We start from the raw sequence: 21334 nt of genomic DNA, 5'->3' as shown, positions 1-21334 counted from the left end.
AATCTTTGAAGCTTTTCTTTTTAAAAGCTGATTTACAAGAAACCGAACGGTAAGTTTCAGTTTCGGTTTCACGTTTTTTTCCAAGAGTGCAGAATCCGCTAATTTCCCCACTGGAAAGCGGGGCAGCCCAGAGGGAAGTAACTAACCCTAACGCGGATTGACGGGGCTTGGCGGTGGACGGGCGAGGGTGGGCGGGAGGGGCGGCGGAGACCTCGGCCCCTCCTCTTGCCTGCTCATTAGTGTGCCTCGCTCGCTGGCAGCAGCCCCGCCGCGGGGACGGAGCGTGCTGAGCCCACGAGCCCGCCGCCAGTCCCTCCGCCAGCAGGTAGGGAGCATCCTTCCCTCCAGAGGTGCCTCTGGCCATCTCGGGTGGCACTTTACTTAATTTTTTTTTAAAGATTTTACTTATTTATTTGATAGAGATCGCAAGTGGGCAGAGAGGCAGGCAGAGACAGAGGAGGAAGCAGGCTCGCCGGTGAGCAGAGAGCCCGATGCGGGGCTGGGATCATGACCTGAGCCGAAGGCAGAGGCTTTAACCAACTGAGCCACCAGGCGCCCCTCGGGTGGCAATTTAAAAAGCAGCTGGTCTGAAGTCCTTTTCTTTGGGTGGAAGAGAAGAGAAGGACCAGGCAAAGCGCGATGGTTTGACGAGGCTGTAGAGCTGATACCTGTATAGACTAATAGGAACAGCTAAGAGGTTTGACCTTTCGTAGGGCAGGGGGGAGGTAGGGATTCAGTTTTGCTTAATACCAGTTTTGTAAGTATATGTTTCTGTGCGTTCAAGAATATGGCCCTGGGGTAGGTAGCTGGTTCTAGCGGGAAATTCCTAGGCTGGAGGTCGGACACCTGGGTCCTCGTCCACCCTCAGCTGCTCCCTAGCAGTATGCTCTGAGTAAGTCATCACACCGGCAGCATCTCCTAAGGCTCCCTCCTACTGTAAGAGCGAGCCAGGATACCCCAACGGGAGCTCTTTGCTCTGTTTGCTCTGAGGATCTTCAGGAGTCCTGATGGAGAAATACCATGGTCTTTTTGTCTCATAATACAGGGAGTGTTTCAAGTATCATTGTTTCACCTTGTTTGCACCTAAAAAAAAAAATGCCTTGTGTGATTTTTCTATGGATTTTTTTTTTTTTAAGATTTTATTTTAGAGAGAGGGAGACCACAGAGAAAGAGTGAGAGGGAGAAGCAGACTCCCCACTGAGCAGAGATCCCAGTGAGGGACTTGATCCCAGGTCCCTGAGATCATGACCTGAGCTGAAAGCAGACACTTAACCAACTGAGCCACCCAGGTACCTCTCTATGGATTAAATAGTCTTCTAAAATGTGATAAATATTTTTTAAATGGCTGCATTCCATGGTACAAAATTAATACCCCATGCTAGGCATAAAGATTATTTATAGTGGTTAAGTTTCTTAGCCATTCAGTGAACATCATTGCTTGTAAATCTCTGGGACATTACTGATTATTTCCTTCAGATAAACTCTTTTAAGTTTAACTACTTAGGTGAAGAGTCTGAATATTTTAAAGGTCTTTCGATTCATATTGGAAATCACCTTTAAGAAAGAGCTCCGTTTACATTGCCCACAGTTTTTAAGAACTATGATAGTCTAAAGAAAAAAAAAATCAGCCTTTTTCAGTGGAATAGAGTAGGCAGAGGTTACAGGACAGTAGAGTGTAGTCTTAAAAGAAACCACTGAGGTAAGTATGGAGATTTGAAGCCACCTGGGAAACATACAAGAATGTTTCAGGGTGACTGAGGGGAAGGAGTCTGGGCACAGGGTTTAGTTGGGTTTAATAGATCACTCTCGATCTATTAATGGTGGGTTTTCATCTTGGAGATACGTTGTTGAACTCTAGGAATTTTTTTTTTGGAAAATTAAATTATAGTTTTTATAAAACTATAAGTATAAATAAAAGGAAAAGGAAAAGGAAACCCTAAACCAATAGCTATCAAGACACTTCTTGCTCCTACTTTTGAGAATGGAAGCTTGAATTCTTTTCCTGTCATTTCCTCCTACCTTGCTACCCTTGGGAGATACAGAAGTACTACAGGTTCCATGGTGTTATACTGAGTTCCCCAGGGGCAAACCTGCTTCCCCATTCTTCATTTCTTCCCTAGTCCACATTTCCTTGCTCTTCGAATGCTCTTGTTTGGGAATCCAGATATACCATCATATAGTTTCTTACTTGAAGATGTCAGTGTTCTCTTAGACCAACTGCCCTGATGTGGGGATGATGTAGGGAGCACGGTTACTCACATGGTCTCTGTCCTTCTTTTTTCCTCCCACTAATGACAGCTGTACTCCAAGGGAAGGAAACCTTGGAAAAAGGTGGTATCATGAGGAATTAGGTAAATATCAACTCTAACCCATCAGAGTCCAGTAAACTTTTCAACCAAATTCATTTTAAGGATAGGAAGTCTACCAGAGTATGCCATAAACATTGGGAAAACGAATTTTAACCCATGAGTGGGTTTCATTTCCCTTTGTGTTCAGCAGTTCTTTGCTTGGGTATCTTAAAGGTTATCTCAAGTTTTCTTTTGCCCAAGAAGTATATTTCTGTTTATAATATTACAGTTGTTGGGTTTTTTTTTTGGTTGTGGTGAAATCAACTCTTGCCCAAGCAAAGGTCATGGAGATAGCTTCTGCAGACTCATTTCAACAATCTTCATGTTCTTACAGGCCTGCATGAGAACAGAAAGGAGAGAAATAGGAATTATGCACCTAATGTTAACAAGAGAATGATGATTATTTTACTTTATTGTTTTTTATTTTTACCTGCATATGTGTATATGAACATGAATGGTTCATACAGATTGATAAGAAACTAATAAGATAAACAGGGTGAAAAATGATGAAATAATTCACAAAAGAACCAAAATAATCAATAAACCCATGAAAAATTCAAATTGTAACTTTTCAATAATCAAATTAGAAAAAATATTTTTAAAACCATACCCAGTAAAGATACAGTATAATTCGTACCAGTTATCTACATGTGTCAAGAAACAGGAAGGTCTTTCTCCTTGATTAAAAATTCTACTTGGGGAATCAGTTCTTAGGGCCTGGCCTGCAACGTGGCACACCATAGGCACTTAAATATTTGCTGAATACACAAATATCTATGATATTTTTAAAATTGGGAACAATCTTAAACCTAACAGTAGGGGAAATAAACATTATAGGAACTCCAAAATATTTATGAATATCATTTGGTAGAATGGAAAACATATTGATATAGTCAATGAGAAAAATGAGTGTTAAATGTATGATAAGGTTATGATTGTTTTTACAAAGATTCGTAGGGAGAAAGACTAGAAGAAAAATGTGTACTGGAATGCTCACAGTGGTTGCAAGGTTGCTCAACCTTGGCACTGTTGACAATGAGGCCTAGATAAGTCTCTGCTGTGGTGGCTGTCCTGCGCATTGTAGATGGTTAGCAACAGCATTCCTGGCCTTCACCACTAGGAAGTAGCAGTCCTTGCCACCACCCCACTGCATTTTGACAACCAAAAATATTTCTAGGCATTAGGAAATGTTTCCTGGGCTAAAGTAATGGAATAGTCAGTGATTTTTCCCTTCTTTTTTCATTTTCTATATTGTGTTTATATTAAATAATGAAGAAAAACATAAAAATAAACTAATACTATTACTCTGCCTCATCTCTGATGTGTGAGTTTCTAGGGTTCTTTCCATTCTTCTATTCTGTCTCCTAAACGTTCCGCAGCTTAGCAAGGTGAAATGGTTCACTAAATTTGTTTTTTATTTTTTTCTAAGAAGAGGAAAACATACCCATTTATTTGAAAATATGGACATGGAAAAACACCAAAGAAATCATTAACAATCTCATCTCCCCTTTTTTTTTCTTTTTCTCCCATCCTTTCTTCCTTTGAAAATTTATTTTAAAAATGGGGTGCCTGGGTGGCTCAGTCAGATGGGTGCCAGACTCGGTTTAGGCTCAGGTCATAATCTGAGGGTCATGGGATTGAGCTTCATGTGGGGATCCTCGCTCAGCATGGAGGTTGCTTGGGATTCTCTCTCTCCATCTCCCTCTGCCTTTCTCTTGCTATCTCTCTCATAAATAAAGAAATCTTTAAAAAGATATAAAAAAGTGAAAGCCTGCTTATTGTCCCTCTGATTTCACTCCTAGAGACAATCACTATCAGTATGTTGGTATGGATTTTTCTGGACATTCCCTATGTCTAAACACACACAGATTTTTCTTTCTTTTTTTTTTTTAAACTGAAGTAGATTTCTGCTACATGTACAGCTCTACAACTTACTTTCTACATCTTTGCAAAATTAATACAATTCTGTCCTTAGTGGTATTACATTGTAGGACTGTCACAACATTTAACTAGTTAGGCTATCTGGAATATTCCCAATTTGTGGCTAAGATTAGCAATGTCATCACATCACATGTATTGTTTACGTATATGTTTTTGGTTTTGTAGGATACATTTCTAGGAGAGGAAGTGAAAGCTTGTATGTCATATACATTTAAAATTTTAATGGAGATTACCAAATTGCTTTCCAAAAAATGTTATATAACTTCACATTCCTACCACCAGGGAGTGAGAAAACCCATTTGTTCATACCCTTACGAGCACTAAATATTAGGAATCTTTATAATTTTGGTTAGGCTAATAAGTGAAAAATAGTACCTAATGTTTTAAACTTAAGCTTTTTTAAAAATTGTTGATATTGAGCATCTTTCTTTTTGTTTTCATTTTTTAAATTTTATTTTTTTCAGTGTTCCAAAATTCATTGTTTATGCACCACACCCAGTGCTCCATGCAATACGTGCCCTCCACAATACCCACCACTGGACTCACCCCCCCACCCGCAAAACCCTCAATTTGTCTCTCAGAGTCCACAGTGTCTCATGGTTTGTCTCCCCCTCTGATTTCCCCCAACTCACTTCTCCTCTCCATCTCCCAATGTCCTCTGTGTTATTCCTTATGCTCCACAAGTGAGTGAAACCATATGATAATTGACTCTCTCTGCTTGACTCATTTCACTCAGCATAATCTCTTCCAGTCCCATCTATGAGCATCCTTACTGATGTGTAGATGTCATTTATATTTCTTACTCTCTGAACTGTGTGCTAGAACATTTTGCTTGTTTTCTGTTGAGTTGTGTGTGGTTTTCTTACTGATTTTTGGAACTATTTAACTGATCACTGGTGAGTTTTTGTATGTATATAAGAGGTCAGAGAGACCTTAAGAGGGAAAACTAACTTCTCAAAGTGTGTAAACATATGTATAACACAAGAGGGAAAGTGTATTAAGAAATAAATTTGCTGAAATGCAGTACAAATCTTCTTTATTTACTCCCCTACTTGAATATAAGGTCCAAAATGAGAGTGATTTTTCTTTCTTGTTCACTGCTATATTCCTAGTACCTAAAATAGTGCCTGGGATAGAACAGTTGTTCAATCAGTGTTTGCCAAATTAAATAATTGGTAGAATTTCACGCAGAGTAACAAAATGAAGAATAGAATCTTAGCGGATTCTAGCCCTAAAAGAGTGGGTGTAAGTCATTCACATCTTAGTATGAATTAGTCAAATTCAACTGTTTCTCCCTCTCATTCCTGCTACTAGTAGAATCAGTTTATTGAGAGAATAGGATTTATAACTTGGAATAAGCGAAAGACAGAAGAGGAGATTTCTGAAGGATGGCACCTGCAAGAAAAGTGGCATAGTTGGGATGGTGATACGGAAGGCTTGAGTAGTTAAGGACAGAATGAAAGTGTTTAGGGTCTAGGGTGGAAGAAAAAGCTTTGAAAGGTGAGAGATGTGGAGGTCAGGTTGTCCTTGCATTGAAATTTTGCACAGGGCAGGTTTGGATTTCTAGATATGTTATACTGCAGAAAAAAACATGAAATAGTTGAGAGGATTTTAGTATAATATTTTATTCTTAGCCTGTTTCGAGTGTTCATTACAAGTTTTTTTCAGGCCTTGTAATTACATTTAAAGATTCTCATCACTGTAACTTTTTTCCATTTGGCTTTATAGGACTGTAGGATATTAAGTAAAGGTATTAAACTTCTAAATTCCATGCTGCATTTTCACACTTACAAATCAGTCATTTTTTTGGTTATCTGAAGGCTATTTATTTAGAACTGCCAGGACCCATAACGTCTGGGTGCTCAATTATTGAATAAAGCATTTTTGTTTTTATATTTTCTATAATTAGGTCACTCCAGAAAAATGAGGATATTTAGTGTCTTTGCATTCATGGCCCACTGCCATTTGCTGAAAGGTAAGACACCAAATCCTTTCGTTAGGTTCTATATTTTAACCATAAGTTAAAAACTGTAATAATAATTTAAGATGAATGTAATTTTTTTTTTGTAGGAAGAATGTTCTGTTTTTCTTTCTGTATCTCATAAACCCATTGTATTGGACAAAGGTATAGGCAGTATGGTCAAACTGAAAGTAGGAAAATTAACCCATTATCTATTTATCTATTACGTGTTATCCATTTCCCAGGGATAATTACTGAAACTATCTGTAAATTTTTTGAGGAGTTTCCCAACTTCTGAAAATTGGTCGTCTTTCTCTACAGCATTTAAGATCGCAGTTTCCAAGGAACTGTATGTGGTGGAGTACGGCGGCAATGTGACCATGGAGTGCAAATTCCCAATAGAAAAACAGTTAAACCTGCTTGCACTAATCGTCTACTGGGAAATGGAGGATAAGAAAATTATTCAGTTTGTGAACGGGAAAGAAGACCTGCAAGTTCAGCACAGCAGCTACAGCCAGAGGGCCCAGCTGCTGAAGGACCAGCTCTTCTTGGGGAAGGCCGCGCTTCAGATCACAGACGTGAAGTTGCAGGATGCGGGGGTTTACTGCTGTTTGATTGGCTATGGCGGTGCTGACTACAAGCGGATTACTTTGAAAGTTCATGGTAAGGATGCATACAGGTGAAGAGGCCCAGTCTTTATGAGCACTTTTCCCTCTTGGAGATCCACCTTGCTCTCCACAGTGGCAGTCTGCTCATTCATTCATTCACAGGCTCCTCCAATGAGCATTTCTCAAACACTTCCTCTTTGGCAGCCCCTGGAGATCCAGAGCCAGACATGGTAGAGGCATGTTCCACAGTATGTTCTGTTCTCCTAAAAATAAATTCCTGGTCTTTACATTTTTATTATTATGATACATGTACTTGCAAACCATTCAGACACTGTGGAAGGGAATAACATGTATTACAAGAGTGTCCTTCTCCCTTCACTGCCATCTTCCATGGCATGTCAAGATAGTAGCCACTGTTTCTGTGTCCTGCCAGGAAATTTTTTAATCATCTATAATTTTTTAAAAATTTATTAAGTCTGCCATCATTTTCCTCTTTGATACCTCTCTATGTCAACTCCAAATTAATAAACTCCACTGTGAGTTTCACATTTAAAAAGACTTGAAGTCAATCTATAAAGGCAAAAAAATAATATCAAACATAAAGGAAACTATTCTTTAGAGACAGTATAAATTATGCTCACTGGGCATATATTCATCTTGAAAGTCTATGCTGCTGTTATCTTAGAGTGTTGTAGAGGAACTGTGAGTGTCAAATTCCCGAGTACTGACCCACAAATATGTCATCAGGTCACCTGTATTCAAAATTTTGTGTTGCCACTAGATAAGAAAAGGAAAACACCTTAGCTGATCCCCTCTACTTTCACTGTTAAGATTCATAGAATTGAGAGATGAAAGGATCCCAAGTAAGAGCAGCTAATCCAAACTCCCAAAGAACAGAAATCCCCCCAAGGGACCTTCTGCTCACATACTTTCCACAATGACACCCGTCACTTGGACCTCGCTTCAATAGCCTTTTGAAATTATTTTCTGATACTGAGCTAGTATCTGCCCTCTCTAGTCACAGTTCTGAGATTATCTGCCAGCTTCTTTCGTTTACATGATGACTTTTTAGTGTGTGACAAGAATCCAGTCATTACTCCTTGTTCTTTCATTCCTGGTCTAACTACCTTCAGTCTGAAGGTCAGTATTACAAGTAGACGTTTACATTCATCGTAAAGGGATAAATGATCATTGTAAACTCAATCCAAATAATATAGCAACTGGGAGAAATGCATCTATTTTTATGGCACATTACTGGGTTTCTGATTCTGGATCAGTTAATGCTTCTGTGGTCAAGATGTCCCTTGTCTTGGGAAGTAGATTTAATTTTCATTTTATTTTGCCATATAGTTCTCCAGAACAGTGATATTTACGAAAGCAAGCTGGTGGGATCCCAGTTTGTGATTTTCAACTTTTCTTCAGCTTATCAGCACACTGACTGTGTTTCATAACATTGAAGAAATTATCAGTGCTTAGTCTCATAACAGCCAGCATTGCTGCATCTGGGCTGGGGAGGAAGACCGTAAGTTTGGCAGTCAGGTGAAAGGAAGAATAGAGCATAAGTTTCCGCTTCCAGAAGAGAGGGTCTCTCATCAACCTTTGGCAAGTATGCAGAGTGGTCCAGCTGTCCTGTAACAAGGAAGAGTATTCTTTCAGGTACTCTGGTCTCTCTAATAATCCTTTGTTGATCTGTAATGTCCTTTGTTACGGTTCAACACAGTAGGAAACCTTTGGCACTGGAGGATTTTCCAAGAAGGGGTTCCTGATAGAGCAAAGCAGATGACCAGCCAGATTTGACGATCTGATTTGTTTTGTCCATTCCGTTTTATATTATAAATTACTTAACTGGCATCCTAGTCCCAGTCCATCCTGTGGTCATTTGCAAACAGGAGTCTTGGGTGTTGAGTTGAGCTACACTGAGAATAAGCCAGCCACCAAGCTTCACTTGCATTGGGGCAGTGTCACCCATGGAAACAGCCTTCTTGTATGAACTTCACAACTCAAGGAAGTATAATTCCTGAGTCACCTCTATATGCAAATGATTTCACAGTAACACTTCTCTTCCCATCACTGCAAATATGTGGTAACACAGCTTCCCCACAGGGAGTTTACTCACCATGGGATTTTATAGGTGAAGCATTTCAAAACTGAAATGTGTTAAGACTTTAGTTTTGGATTAACTCAATTATTGTTATCACTCTAGGTATTATTGCCCCTTTCATGCTTATCAGTTTAAATATCATACTCTCAGGCATTTGACTTTCAATTAAGAATGCTGTTTTTCCATAAACATTGAACATAATAACGAGGAAAATGAAACACCCACTCATACTTTAAGGAACTTAAATGGGATCAGACAACTGAAAGAACAAAATTTTGCACAGTTATCCTGATGAAGTTAATTTGTTCATGTGAACCAAGGATTAACTGCTATCATTCCCCACCAACCCCATCAATCCCCAGTTCACCAGCCAGCCTTTATATTTTTTCTATAGTGTTTTTCCCCATCTAATGTATCACGTAACCTGTTCATCCTCATCTAACACATACAGATGCACCTGTATTATTATTGCTCTCCTCTTTCTTATATATGTACTCCACAAAGCCAGAGATTTGGGTCTGTTTTATTTACTGCTCAATGCCTAGGAATTGGCATGCAGGAGGAGTTTGACAAGAGCACACAAAAAATATTTGTTGAATGAATGAATGAAATATTTCCTCAAATAGGATAGGGCTAAAAATTTTGAAACATGAAGAGGTTTGAAGATGTGAAAACTTATTTCCAAGTTTGTCCATGAGGCACTGCCGGTTCTTTCTGAAGACTATTACATGAGTACATTTCAATGGTAGTAGTAAGGGGAGGGGGAGCAGCTCTAGTACTTACTTACCATAGTGGAGATTAACACTCATGTAGTACTTGTTACGTGCCAGGCCCTGTCCTAACCATTTTGTCTATACTAACTCATTTAATACTCAAACGACTCTATGGGGTAGGGGCTCCATTATGTCTAAGATGTATGTTTTCACATTTTATTATCTCGTATCTAAGTGTGTCTTTCTGTAGATGGCATCTTAGATTCAATGATGTGTGTGGTGTTATTCTCATTTTATGGAGGAGTAAATTGAAGCCCAAAGAAGTTAAGTAATGTACCCAAGTTCACTCAGCCAGTAAGTGGTAAAGGCAGGTTTTGAACTCACGTAGTCTAGTTCTGAAGTATGTGTCCCTAACAACCAGATTTTACTCCCCGTATTTATACCTCCAGAGTGTGTATAAAGTGGTATATTGACTTCAAAACTACAGTGAGCTTTTCTTGGTCTTGATGTAGCCATTGGATTAGCACATGTGTGCTCTATATCTACTAAACCAGGAGTCTGCATATGTTTTTGATAACGTACTCCATCGGTAAAGCATGTTAGCTAATATGTGTGTTTGTGTGTGTATATAGTTAGAAAGGATATACTTATGCTAACGTAAAGGATATAGCATAAGAAATTGACATTTTTAAAAGGTAAAAGAAGTTGAACATCACTAACTTCATATGGTTCAACCTAATGTATTGTACCTTCTCTAAATGTATAAAGACAGAAATTTTTAAAGAATGAAATAAAAATGTAATCCTGTTTTAATGCCTTGCTAATTATGATGATTCACTATCATTAGCTAATAGTTTAAGGTGAAATTCATTGTTAACAAAGGTGGATGTCTTGAAAATCTTGAGTATTGGTTTTTGTTTTTAGTTTCAAGTGTACAGTTTAGGGATTCAGCACTTCATAAAACGAGTGCTCATCACAAGTGCCCTTCTTAATCCATATCACCTTTTTAACCCATCCCTCCACCCACCTCCCCTCTGGTAACCATCAGTTTGTTCTCTACAGTTAAGCGTCAGTTTCTTGGTTTGCCTTCTCTCTCTTTTTTCCCTTACGCGTATTTGTTTTGTTTCTTAAATTCCAGTATGTATGAAATCATATAATATTTGACTTTTTTTTTTTTTACCATTTCACTTAGTATTTTACTCTGTAGCTCCATCCACATCATTGCAAATAAAAAAAAGAGCTCATTCTTTTTTATGGCTGAGTAATATTCGTGTGTGTGTGTGTGTGTGTGTGTGTGTGTATGCATGCGCGCGTGCATGCGTGTGTGTGGTGTGTTTGTGTTTATATACACATACATACCATGTTTTCTTTATCCATTCATCAGTCAATGGACGGATGGGTTGTTTCCATAATTTGGATATTGTAGGAAAACTGTGAAGGTTCCTCAGAAAGGTGAAAATAGAACTACCCTATGTTCCAGCAATTACACTGCTAGGCATTTACCCAAAGGATACAAAAATACTAACCCAAAGGGATACATGCACCCCAGTGTTCATAACAGCATTGTCTACAAAACTTCCCTCTTCCCGTAAGACCCTCATGTGGCATACAAAGTGAAGCCCAGTGTCAATTAGTAAAGTTGATAGAGCTTAGATTATTTCTTAATTATTATGATAAAAATTTATATGTAAGTGGAAGCTCTGATATTTTCTTCCTGTATCGCAACACATGCGTCCTACTTTAGAGACTAGAATAGTGGATATCTGACCAGTGAGTAGAACAACTCCACTCATTTATTGGATCCTGAGAAGCATACCACATTTATACATATGCTTAGGCATAAAACAACACTCTCCTTTATTATTCTGTTAAAAATGATAAGAGTAAAAAAGCTAACATTTTACCTTTAGTACTTCACCATTATCTGTGATTTTAGTCTTGTAAACTAAATTGCCCAGAAATAAAGCCCTGTGCTATGTGAACTAGACCCTGTTATGGTAATACTATTTCAGGAAGTATGATCAATGGATTTATTTTTTTGAAGGATTGTTGAACATAACAGATACAAGGTTGAGGACTCAAGTACTCAATGAGAACCATTATTTATGTGTTTTGAAATTATAATTCTGTTGCTTTCCAGTGTTTCTATTAGTGATTTCATTGAATCAAGACCACAAAAACATCACATCATTTCATTCTTCTTTGATTCTGGCTGCCTTGTATTAAATCCCTGTGAATAGATCTTATCACAAAGCCATTGTTATACCTTTGGTAAAGGAATGGAGAGTCAAGGCTCTGTGTGGACCACTGGTGGTTACATTAAAGTATTAGGAGTAAAATAAAGATTATACCAACAGAATAATGATACATTACCATGCTTGTAATGAATAAACACGAATGAAGATCTTAGGTGATGTAAATGCATTAAATAATCTACTAAAATAGTACACTTGATATCTTAATCCTAAAAGGGTCTGAAAGTAATGAGCTAAATTTTCATCAATGACCTAAAATTTAAACTTTCTTTCTTGAGTATAATAATTATTTAGATGATTTATTCAAATAGCCAGCATTAAAAAGTTCAAAAAATAAGTATCATAAATGTGGTATTCTGCATGAGATCCTAAAATAGAAAAAGGACATTAAGGGAAAACTAGTGAAATGGAACAAAGTGTGAAGTTCAGCTAATAGTAATGTATTAACATTGGTTCCTTAGTTATGACAAATTCACCATAGTAGTATAAGGTGTTAACAATAGGGGGGGAATTGGGTGATAGGTAGGTGGGGGCTCTGTGCTATCTTTGCCACTTTTCTGTAAATCTAAAACTATTTTGAAGCAGAAAATAAGTTTAAACTTTAAAAGGTGTGACTCAGGAACACGTAGTAGTTTCTGTAATGATATCATACTCTTTTCATGCCTAATTTCTGATCCTTGACCCATAGTTGGAAGAGTGAATGGCACATGAAAATCAGATTTTCTGTTTGTTAAATAAAGGCTAAGAAAACCATGCTGGTCAGCTGGAGAGGTTCCTGTTACAAAGACAGAAATACAACAACAAAAAGAAAATATCCAGGAAGTAAAGTTAAGAAGAAAAGGGCTGGCCCTATGTAAAAACTATAAAGCTTTATGAGAAAGATACAAAGACTTGAGTAAATGGAAAGACATATTTTATATTTGGATGAAAAGACTATTGGTTTAAAGATGACAATTCTCTTTAATCTGTGCATTTGCTTGCAGCTAATAAAAATAGCAATATGATTTTCGTAGCAAGGTAGTTGTTCCTTTGAGCTAAAACATAGCCCAGCTATGAGTGGGCGAGCTGAAGCAGGACTAATAGGGGTTTCTCACTGCTGAAACATCTGAACATCAAGTTTGTTTCTCTGAGAACCCACCTGAATTGATACTTTTCCTAATGTAGATGACACCAAGTCACATATCTAGTTTTGTCCTAAGTGAAAGCCCTGACTTCTTTTTGCTCATGACCTAGCCCCATACCGCAGAATCAACCAAAGAATTTCTGTGGATCCTGTCACCTCTGAACACGAACTAATGTGTCAGGCTGAGGGTTACCCTGAGGCTGAAGTCATCTGGACAAGCAGCGACCACCAAGTCCTGAGTGGCAAAACCACCATCACTAATTCCAACGGGGAAGAGAAGCTTTTCAATGTGACCAGCACGTTGAGAATCAACACAACAGCTAATGAGATTTTCTATTGCACTTTTCGAAGATCAGGTCCTGAGGAAGACAGAAACAATACTGCTAAGTTGGTCATCCCAGGTATTATTCTGAATGTCTCAATTCAAATGTACCTCCTACTGTCCTTTAGCATGTTGCCTTTTCATTGTAGGCATCCATCATTCATTAAATAAGTGAATGCATGCATAACACTATACTTAAAAAAGCTTCCTCATCTGCACTCATCCAAGTCATATTGCTGTTTAATAAACATTCAGCAAATATTTACTGAATATGCCCTATGTGCCAGGCATCAGGGGCTCATAGAAGAGTAAGACACTGTTCACACTTTCCAGGAAACAGATAAGAAAAAGGTAAGGCAATCCCATCCCATGTAGAAAATGCTTTTGTGGCTAAGGGACCTGGGGGCAGCTCAGGCAGTGTTACAGGAATCCAGATCCCAGCACATCAGAGCTGCTCTTTTCTTTCCAGGGTTTCTGTGGTAGCCAGCAAATGGAACGTACCCCATCCATCCACCCCAACCCCAAGATAGTCTATGGCATTTCAACACAAAGCAGTCTGTCTGCTTAGTGCATGAGACGTAAGGTTGTGGTCCCTGCCTAAGCTGCTCAACTTCTGCATGTTTCACTTTCCCTAATTATAACAGTTATGAAAGTTATAAACTATTGGGCAAGGTTACTGTAGGGGTGAGTGAGCTACAGTGTATGAATATGATTTGAGGCTCTTCCCAGCCCAGACTCAATTATTTCTTTTTCTTACTACCCTACAGGAGTGGGTACGGTGGGATGCAGAGTCTGATGAGAGGCTGAGACCTTTGGAGAAAGTGGAGCAAGAGAGCATGATGTTAACATGAACCCAGGGGTATTCTGAGAAGCACTTCTCATGCCCCCCCACTTCTAGTAGAGGTTGCCAGTTTAGCTTCAGCTACTTCAGAAAAAAACATTAAAGACCTCAGGTGGAAAATTCAACCAACAGGAAAGGGCAATACAAGATTGTCCCATGAATGAAAAGAGAGGAAAAAAAAAAAAAAGTTGAGAAACTTAAAAAGATGCTCTTACTGGGTTATGAGTCACTTTGGTAGGGGCTGCGTTGGTGGGTTCCTGCCATTTAAAAGTTGCTTTATGACAACTTATCTGAGGGAAGACTTAGGGTAATTCACCGAAATGCTTGGGGTCTGTTTCCTCATCTATCACCAAGGATTTTTTTTTTAATTGCATGACTAACTGAACTTATTTTGAGATCGAAATAGATATAAACAGGCTTTGTAAAATGTAAGCTACTAGAGAAAGGTTGACCACTGTTGTGGCTTTAAAGCTTTCTGAATGAGGTCGTCAGGGATCATGACTAATGGAAGGACAGTTAGCAAGCAGTCTCTGAATATCATGTGCCAGGGGACCCTTTTCTTCCTTCATGGACCCACAGACTGGTGGGAAGTACCCAGGATCAGATGTCCCAAGATGTTCAAACTGAGAAAGAAAAGACCGTGAGCAATGGCCCTCAACCGTGGCCACACACACCAGGAGGTAGAAGCTCTTGGGCAGTGCCAGTTGGCCTTCCTGTTCCATCTTTACCATGTACAACAGGCGCTAGCTTCTAGGTAAAAGAATACAAGGGAGGTCACCGAGTCTCATAGTTGGTACTGAGCAATTCACATTGGCCTCACAATAAATTTATTATCATTTCCATTTTGTAGGCAGGTGAAAGGATTTGCCTGAGATCTCAAAGCTAGTGAGTGGCAGCAGAATGTAGCCCCAGGCCCATCTGTCCAAAGCCTGGGCTGCTTCCACTTTTCTGTGCAGCTCCCATTTTCCTATAAGCGGTATCTCACCATTCCAGCCACTCACTGGTCAGGAACTGTTTGTAACCCAAAGCTAACTGAAATTCAACTTCAAGGATGATTCTTCTCTTAACCTCTTCCCATCAAAATTTCATCTTCACTTTCTTTTTGGATTCTTTTGTTTTTCAGAACCACTTCCAGTTCCATCAAATGAGAGGACTCACGTCATGGTTCTGGGAGCTGTCCTGGTGTTTCTTGGTGTAACCCTGGCAGTCATTTTCTGTCTAAAGAGAAATGGTATCTCCTTTATTGCAATGGTCTCCACTGTGCATATGGGGAAATGTATGGGGTAGCTACTTTTGTCAAGGTGGCACTTATAGGCAGAGCCAGAGATGCTCAACCTTCTGTAACATGCACCTCAGTCCCATGTAACTGGGAACTCTCTTACCCAGAATGCTAGTGATGGCCCAATCAGAAAACATGGATTTATAAAATGCTGCCTTCTTACTAGCATTCTCTTCTAGGAGCTGCTTTCAATTATGCAAAGTGGGTTTCAGCTATGCTACCATGTGAAACTGTGTCACCTCTTACTACAGTCCTGTTCATTTCACTGCCCTGCAGCATTGCTTACATTGGCAGGTGGCAGTGAACACTTGTAGTAGCATTTCCAAGGGGGTGACAGCTGGACCATAGCTGCAGGGAAACCTGGTTCGCCTTCGCAAAGTGGCACAAACACATTCCGTTGTTCGATAGCAATGACAGTAAAGCCGTGCAGGATTGCTGAGTGAAGATCATGTGTATGGGAGTGAGAGGTAGGAGAATGGTATGTACAGAGGGTGAAGGAGACCAAGCATCATACAGTTTCTTTCCATCATGCAAATAACCCCAGACTTAGAGTAAGGGAGGAAAAGCTAAAATGCTTGTCAGCTTGGGTTGAACTTGAGTCTTGCATTAGTTGCACTATTTTTTTAAAGATTTTATTTATTTATTTGACAGAGAGAGAGATCACAAGTAGGCAGAGAGGCAGGCAGAGAAAGAAGGAAGCAGGCTCCCTGCTGAGCAGAGAGCCCGATGTAGGAATCGATCCCAGGATCCTGATCATGACCTGAGCCAAAGGCAGAGGCTTAACTCACTGAGCCACCCAGGTGCCCCATTAGTTGCACTATTATATTGAGCTCTTTTCTGGGCACACTAAGAAATAAAATAGTTTTGTTTTTTTGTTTTTTTTCTGTAGAATGGTGATGCTTTTACCATAGAGTATTTTACAAGATTTCCGGCTAAGGGTGTTATACGGTTTTCAAAATAATTTGCATGTGTTTATTTCTCAATTTGCCCACGGGAACAATTAAAACACAGGAAAATGAGTCTATTCAAATAATTTCCTCCCATTTAAAGATGATTTAAAGTAGACATTTCCACAGTACTTTGAGAAGTATACCAGGGGATCCAATGATGATCTGTGTGTAGAGTTATTTGAGGTCAAATAGGGAAGTGGAAGATGGGAGGGAATTCCAATGGTGGTTGAAAAATTCCCCACAGCCGCTTAAGAGGATGGGTGGATCTGAGAAAGTGGTGTAATTTAGTGGAGGTCAGCTATTTCTAAAGAATAGGTATTTAACAGAACTGAGACAATTATCCAGAATAGAAGGCTCAAGGTCCAATGACATGATGATCTTGAGATGGAGTAGATTAGTCCAAGGAAGTGACTCTTGCCAGCTTGCATTTTGAATATTTCCCCATGGAAAGTAAATAGTCATCATTAGGAATGGCTAGAAAACTAATGTATAATAAAGTGTCTCAGTGTGTTGTCTATCTTTGAGGGAAGGATGGAGAATTAAAGTATATCCTCCTAAAGAAAATCTAGGAGCATGCACCTGCCTGGCTTGGTCAGAAGGCCATGCAACTCTTGGTCTTGGGGTTGTGACTTTGAGCCCTACATCAGCTGTAGAGATTACTAAAAAAATAAGTAAACTTTAAAAATAAATGTAGGACCAAAAGCATATGCCCTAAACTGTTGAATTGACCTCAGGGGTTGAAACCCATGGAATAAATTCAGAAGTCTACCAGATATCCTAGGGGATTAAAAATGTTTCATAGGAACTTGGAATTGAAACTTGAGTCACTATGTGGGATGTAGGGCTGTGTTACAAGGGAATAGAAATGACTTTTTTTTTTTTTTCTCAAGGGAAAATGATGGATGTGGAAAAATGTGTCACCGGAGACAGGAACTCAAAGAAACAAAATGGTAAGAATATTAACAGGGGTTAGAAAGTTGAAAGAAATAGAAACAAAAAGTTAAAGTAATAACAAGGAGAAAGCTATCAGCCATAATCTCTCCTCACTTTAAAGAATGCTGGCTGTTGGAACTGCTGGCTCCTCTTTACCTCACAACTTACATAAGAACTCTTCCCACAGTCCGAGGAAATTTAGGGGTAGCCCTGGCGTGTAGACAGGTGAGCAGCTTTGGGGATGGGGGAGGAGGCAGCTTCTCTCTGCTAGATTTATAGCTCTGCGTCCTAACATCTCCCTGCAAAAGGGGACCAAGTTGACTTAAGTGGGTGAGTAAGATAGATTGATAGATAGATAGATAGATAGATAGTTAGATAGATGAATGAAACTTGAGCAGCAGACACTGTGCTAACTACTTCATATACATTGCCTTGTTTAATCTCCCCCCACAAAATCAAAGAGATAAATACAAGGATATTTCCTATTTTATAGTAGAGAAAACAGAGGGTCAAGAAAAATATCAAATTGCCCAAGAACATACCTGGAACCCACTAGCCTGACCGTAGAACTTTACTCTTAACCTATCCATTTAAATTCATTTTACCATAAATATTTCCATTTATAAAACATCAGAAGGACCTCACCCAGCTGACTGAACTAAGAAGAAAGTTATGTTAAGATTTCTAATTCTTTTTAATGCAATTAGAGACCAAACTTCACAACAAGCCCTAATTTAAAGTAATCTAAGTAAGTTGGATGAGCCCAGGCAGGTTTCATTATGTGGTCAATTCCACTCAACTCTTTTATAAAACTAAATAGTGAATGTTGTTCGGCGAATCCTAGGGTGACCAGCCATGTCTCTTGCTTTGCCCAGAATTAAGGAGTTTTTCAGGACACGGGACTCCCGGTTTTAAAACCAGAACAAACCTGGGCAAACCAGACAGTTGGTCACCCTTTATCATATAAAGATAATGGGACATAAATATCTGCCTCTCTCTCATTGCGAATCTGTTCTATCGTCTAGCAAGTATGAGTTATGCCTGTCGTCATCAGTCTCCAGAGATACAATTTGAAGAGACATAATCCAGCATTGAAACTCCTGATCTTAAAAGCAGGGATTCTCTGGCCGTGGTTTGAGTGTGGCAGAGCAACGCGTGACCAGAGCAGCGCCATGGGCCAGGCAAGCTGCAGATGATGCAGGACTTCCAGGCCCAAGCACTCAACTGTGGAAGCTGGGAGAGAAGAGGAAGAGAACAAAGCAAGAAGGAGCAGAGGGGGTAGGCTGCAAGGTCCTTCAAAACAACTGGGAGACTCACGGGCACCTAAGGGAGAGAGAAGGGACGCTTCTGAAAGATGAGCCCCCGTGCAAATCGCCCATCGCTCATCCAAGGAAAACAAGTTGCGATTCCCTGATAATTTAATGGTCAGTTCCTGCAGAAGTGCCCTTTGCCTTCACTCAGTGTCTCTGCTTGTTGTCTGTGTGACTGAGAGTCCCAGTGTTGGAACAGTATTTAAGTATGGGATTTTTATCTATTTTGAGTCTTTGGAGTCTTGTCATGTGAGTGTGGTCGTGAATGATTTCTTTTGAAGATATACTGTAGCAGAAGTTAGAATTTTGTCACGGAACTAAATTTACTGCTTAGTGAGTTGTGCATGCTCAGTAAAATGTGTAGTATTGATGAGGTACTTAGTATCCTCCACAGCTACCAGGACATAGGAAGCGTAGAGAGCAGACCCGTGGTTTATATAGGATATTACCTTGTTTAACCCACCAGTACTTTGGTTGACTCGAATAATCTTATTCTCAGACCCTAAGGTAAGATATGTTACTACAGCATCTGTTCCATTTTAAATGTCAGTGTTAACAACTATGTGGCATCCTACACACAGAATCTCATTTAATGCCTGGGATAGCTATGTTGTGGTAAGCACTGTTATCATACCCATTTCGCAGCTGAGGGAGCAGAGAGCTAAGGTAACTCGCCTGAGTCAGTAAATAGCAGATCTCAGATTTCTACAACTGTCACTCACTGTCCTTTTAGGATATAGTCTAGAGCTGTGTTTTGCTTTAAGAAATTCATTTAGCAAACATTTAGGAAGCACCCATGTCACTAGGCCAGGCAGTGACTGAGCAAGACAAAGAACCTCTCTTTTAGGAGCTCATAGTATCATGGGGGAGACTGAAAAGGAAATTCATTATTACAGCTTAGTGCAGTAACATGACATAAGGTGTTGGAGGAGAAAGATGGCATGAAGAGGAGAGACTAGAAAGGCTCCCTAAGGGAGGGCATGCCCTGGGCAGTACGTCAGGATGTTCCTTGGAAGTTCAAAATACATTTTTTAAAATATTTTATTTATTTATTTGAGAGAGGGAAACAGAGAAAGAGAGAGCATGAGCAGGGGAGAGAGGCAGAGGCAGAGAGGAAAGTAGACTCCCTATTGAGCAGGGATCCTGACATGGGGCTCAATCCCAGGACTGTTCGATCACAACCCCAGCTGAAGACAGACACTTAGCCATCTGAGCCACCCAGGCGCCCCCAAAATACATTTTAATCAAACTGATTTTAGTTTATGAGGACAAGTCAGTATTTTTTTAAATTGTGGAAAATAACTCTTGAGCTCCTTTTCTATCATTATATTTATGTTTGATTTATTTGCCTTTGCCATGCAATCTGATGTTTATATATATGGTGTTGTTATTGTTCAGCAGTTCTCTCTTTTTTTATTTAAGTGCTGCTAAAATTTGAATTCATACCTTTCTATGATTCAAAATGCAGAAGGTCCAAGAGGAGACATTAAAAAGTCCTCATTCCATCTTCCTAGCCATCAGTTTTCCTTTCCAGAAGCAGCTACTCTTGCCTTTTGTTCTTGTAATCTTCTAAAGATATTTGATAATATATGTAGAAACTTATATAAAAGGTATATTTTTATTCACATAAATGGTAACACACTATTTGCCTGCTGTGCACTTTGCTATTTTTATTTACTGTATTATTTCTCATGGGGCTGTTGGAACAAATGTGAAGTTCCCAGGGGCCAGACACTATCTCTTATTTATGTCTAGATCAGCTTTTCCATAGCCTGTTAGTATCTTTTATAAGACTTAGTACATGCTAAATATGTACTTCATTGACGTTTGGATGACAAGTAATTGTTGACTGATTGCTGTATGACTGAGTTTGGATTTGGTTTATTTTGCGTTCCTCATAGTGAGACCATTGGGTTCTCCAGGGTACCCTGGGTCAACCTGGTCCTAAAAAGGCTGACTTTATTACTAATTCTATATGAGAGAATCATGTCTGGAACTTCTGTTTTTTTCCTATCTGTTTTCTCTTGAGTAAAAACTAGACTTTGATATTGTATTCGCAAAATGATAGGAGTGGGTGTTGTGTTGTGTTTTGTTTTGTTTTGTTTTTTGGAAATTTCAGTAATGTACCTTGACTCCTACCTGTGCTAGAAAAGGCCATGAGCTGTGCCCGAACCCCTGAGTCCTACCAGTTCTCATCACTACATAGATCTAAGATGTTGCATTTCAAAGGCTTTGAGGTTCCCATGCCTCCCAGGAGGAGGCATATTCCAGCATATTCCTGCTCTCTTGGCCATTTACCTGGGTTATCGACAAAGAGAACCTTTGTTTTGCCACCTGTCAAGGCTGAGGAAACAGAATCTCCGACAGAACTCCTTCTGTTGTCTTTTTGTTCATGTTCATCTGTACAGCATCCCTTGTTTGCATGACGATATCCTTTGTGTGGAGTGTAAGGGAGGATTCTGGGTGAGCCAGAGTACACTCTATTCACTCCATTCCTAAATGTTAATGTCTCTTATGTGTTGGATTTGGAAGGCACTTTATCCCCTTGTCTTGTGTTTCTAAATGGCTTGGCAGAGAGGCTATTTAGTTCTACATTTTAATTGTCATTGTTTACACTTGCATTAATTTAATAAAATATTCTTATTTATTT

At 39.3% G+C, this 21334-nt stretch overlaps 1 protein-coding gene across 2 annotated transcripts; it reads left to right on the top strand.

Moving 5' to 3' along the window:
* Window positions 1-280: 280 nt before the first annotated feature.
* On the top strand, window positions 281-19743 carry LOC111153609 (CD274 molecule). Of its 2 annotated transcripts, none has more exons than XM_022512734.1 (7): window positions 281-325; window positions 6199-6264; window positions 6571-6912; window positions 13160-13450; window positions 15336-15443; window positions 17332-17391; window positions 18400-19743. In XM_022512734.1, exons 2-7 carry the CDS (start codon window positions 6213-6215, stop codon window positions 18456-18458), a joined length of 912 nt encoding a protein of 303 aa, XP_022368442.1. In that variant the 5' UTR covers window positions 281-325; window positions 6199-6212; the 3' UTR covers window positions 18459-19743. The 2 variants fall into 2 exon arrangements, with proteins under 2 accessions (XP_022368442.1, XP_022368443.1); XM_022512735.1 differs by lacking the exon at window positions 281-325 and adding an exon at window positions 1265-1289.
* The last annotated feature ends 1591 nt before the right edge of the window (window positions 19744-21334 follow it).

This window comes from Enhydra lutris, unplaced genomic scaffold, assembly GCF_002288905.1.
Source record: "Enhydra lutris kenyoni isolate GAN:26980312 unplaced genomic scaffold, ASM228890v2 scaffoldscaffold33, whole genome shotgun sequence".
NCBI classification, from domain to species: domain Eukaryota; kingdom Metazoa; phylum Chordata; class Mammalia; order Carnivora; family Mustelidae; genus Enhydra; species Enhydra lutris.
The sequence above is the reverse complement of the archived record's forward strand: the minus strand, read 5'-3'. Positions and strand labels throughout refer to the sequence as shown.

Bases quoted from the DNA above. Each gene is read 5' to 3' on its own strand.
- LOC111153609 (XM_022512734.1), top strand. From the start codon at position 6,213: ATGAGGATATTTAGTGTCTTTGCATTCATGGCCCACTGCCATTTGCTG. The intron at 15,444-17,331 runs GTATCTCCTTTA...TTTTTTCTCAAG, and splicing joins TTTCTGTCTAAAGAGAAATG to GGAAAATGATGGATGTGGAA. The intron at 17,392-18,399 runs GTAAGAATATTA...TCTATCGTCTAG, and splicing joins GAACTCAAAGAAACAAAATG to CAAGTATGAGTTATGCCTGT.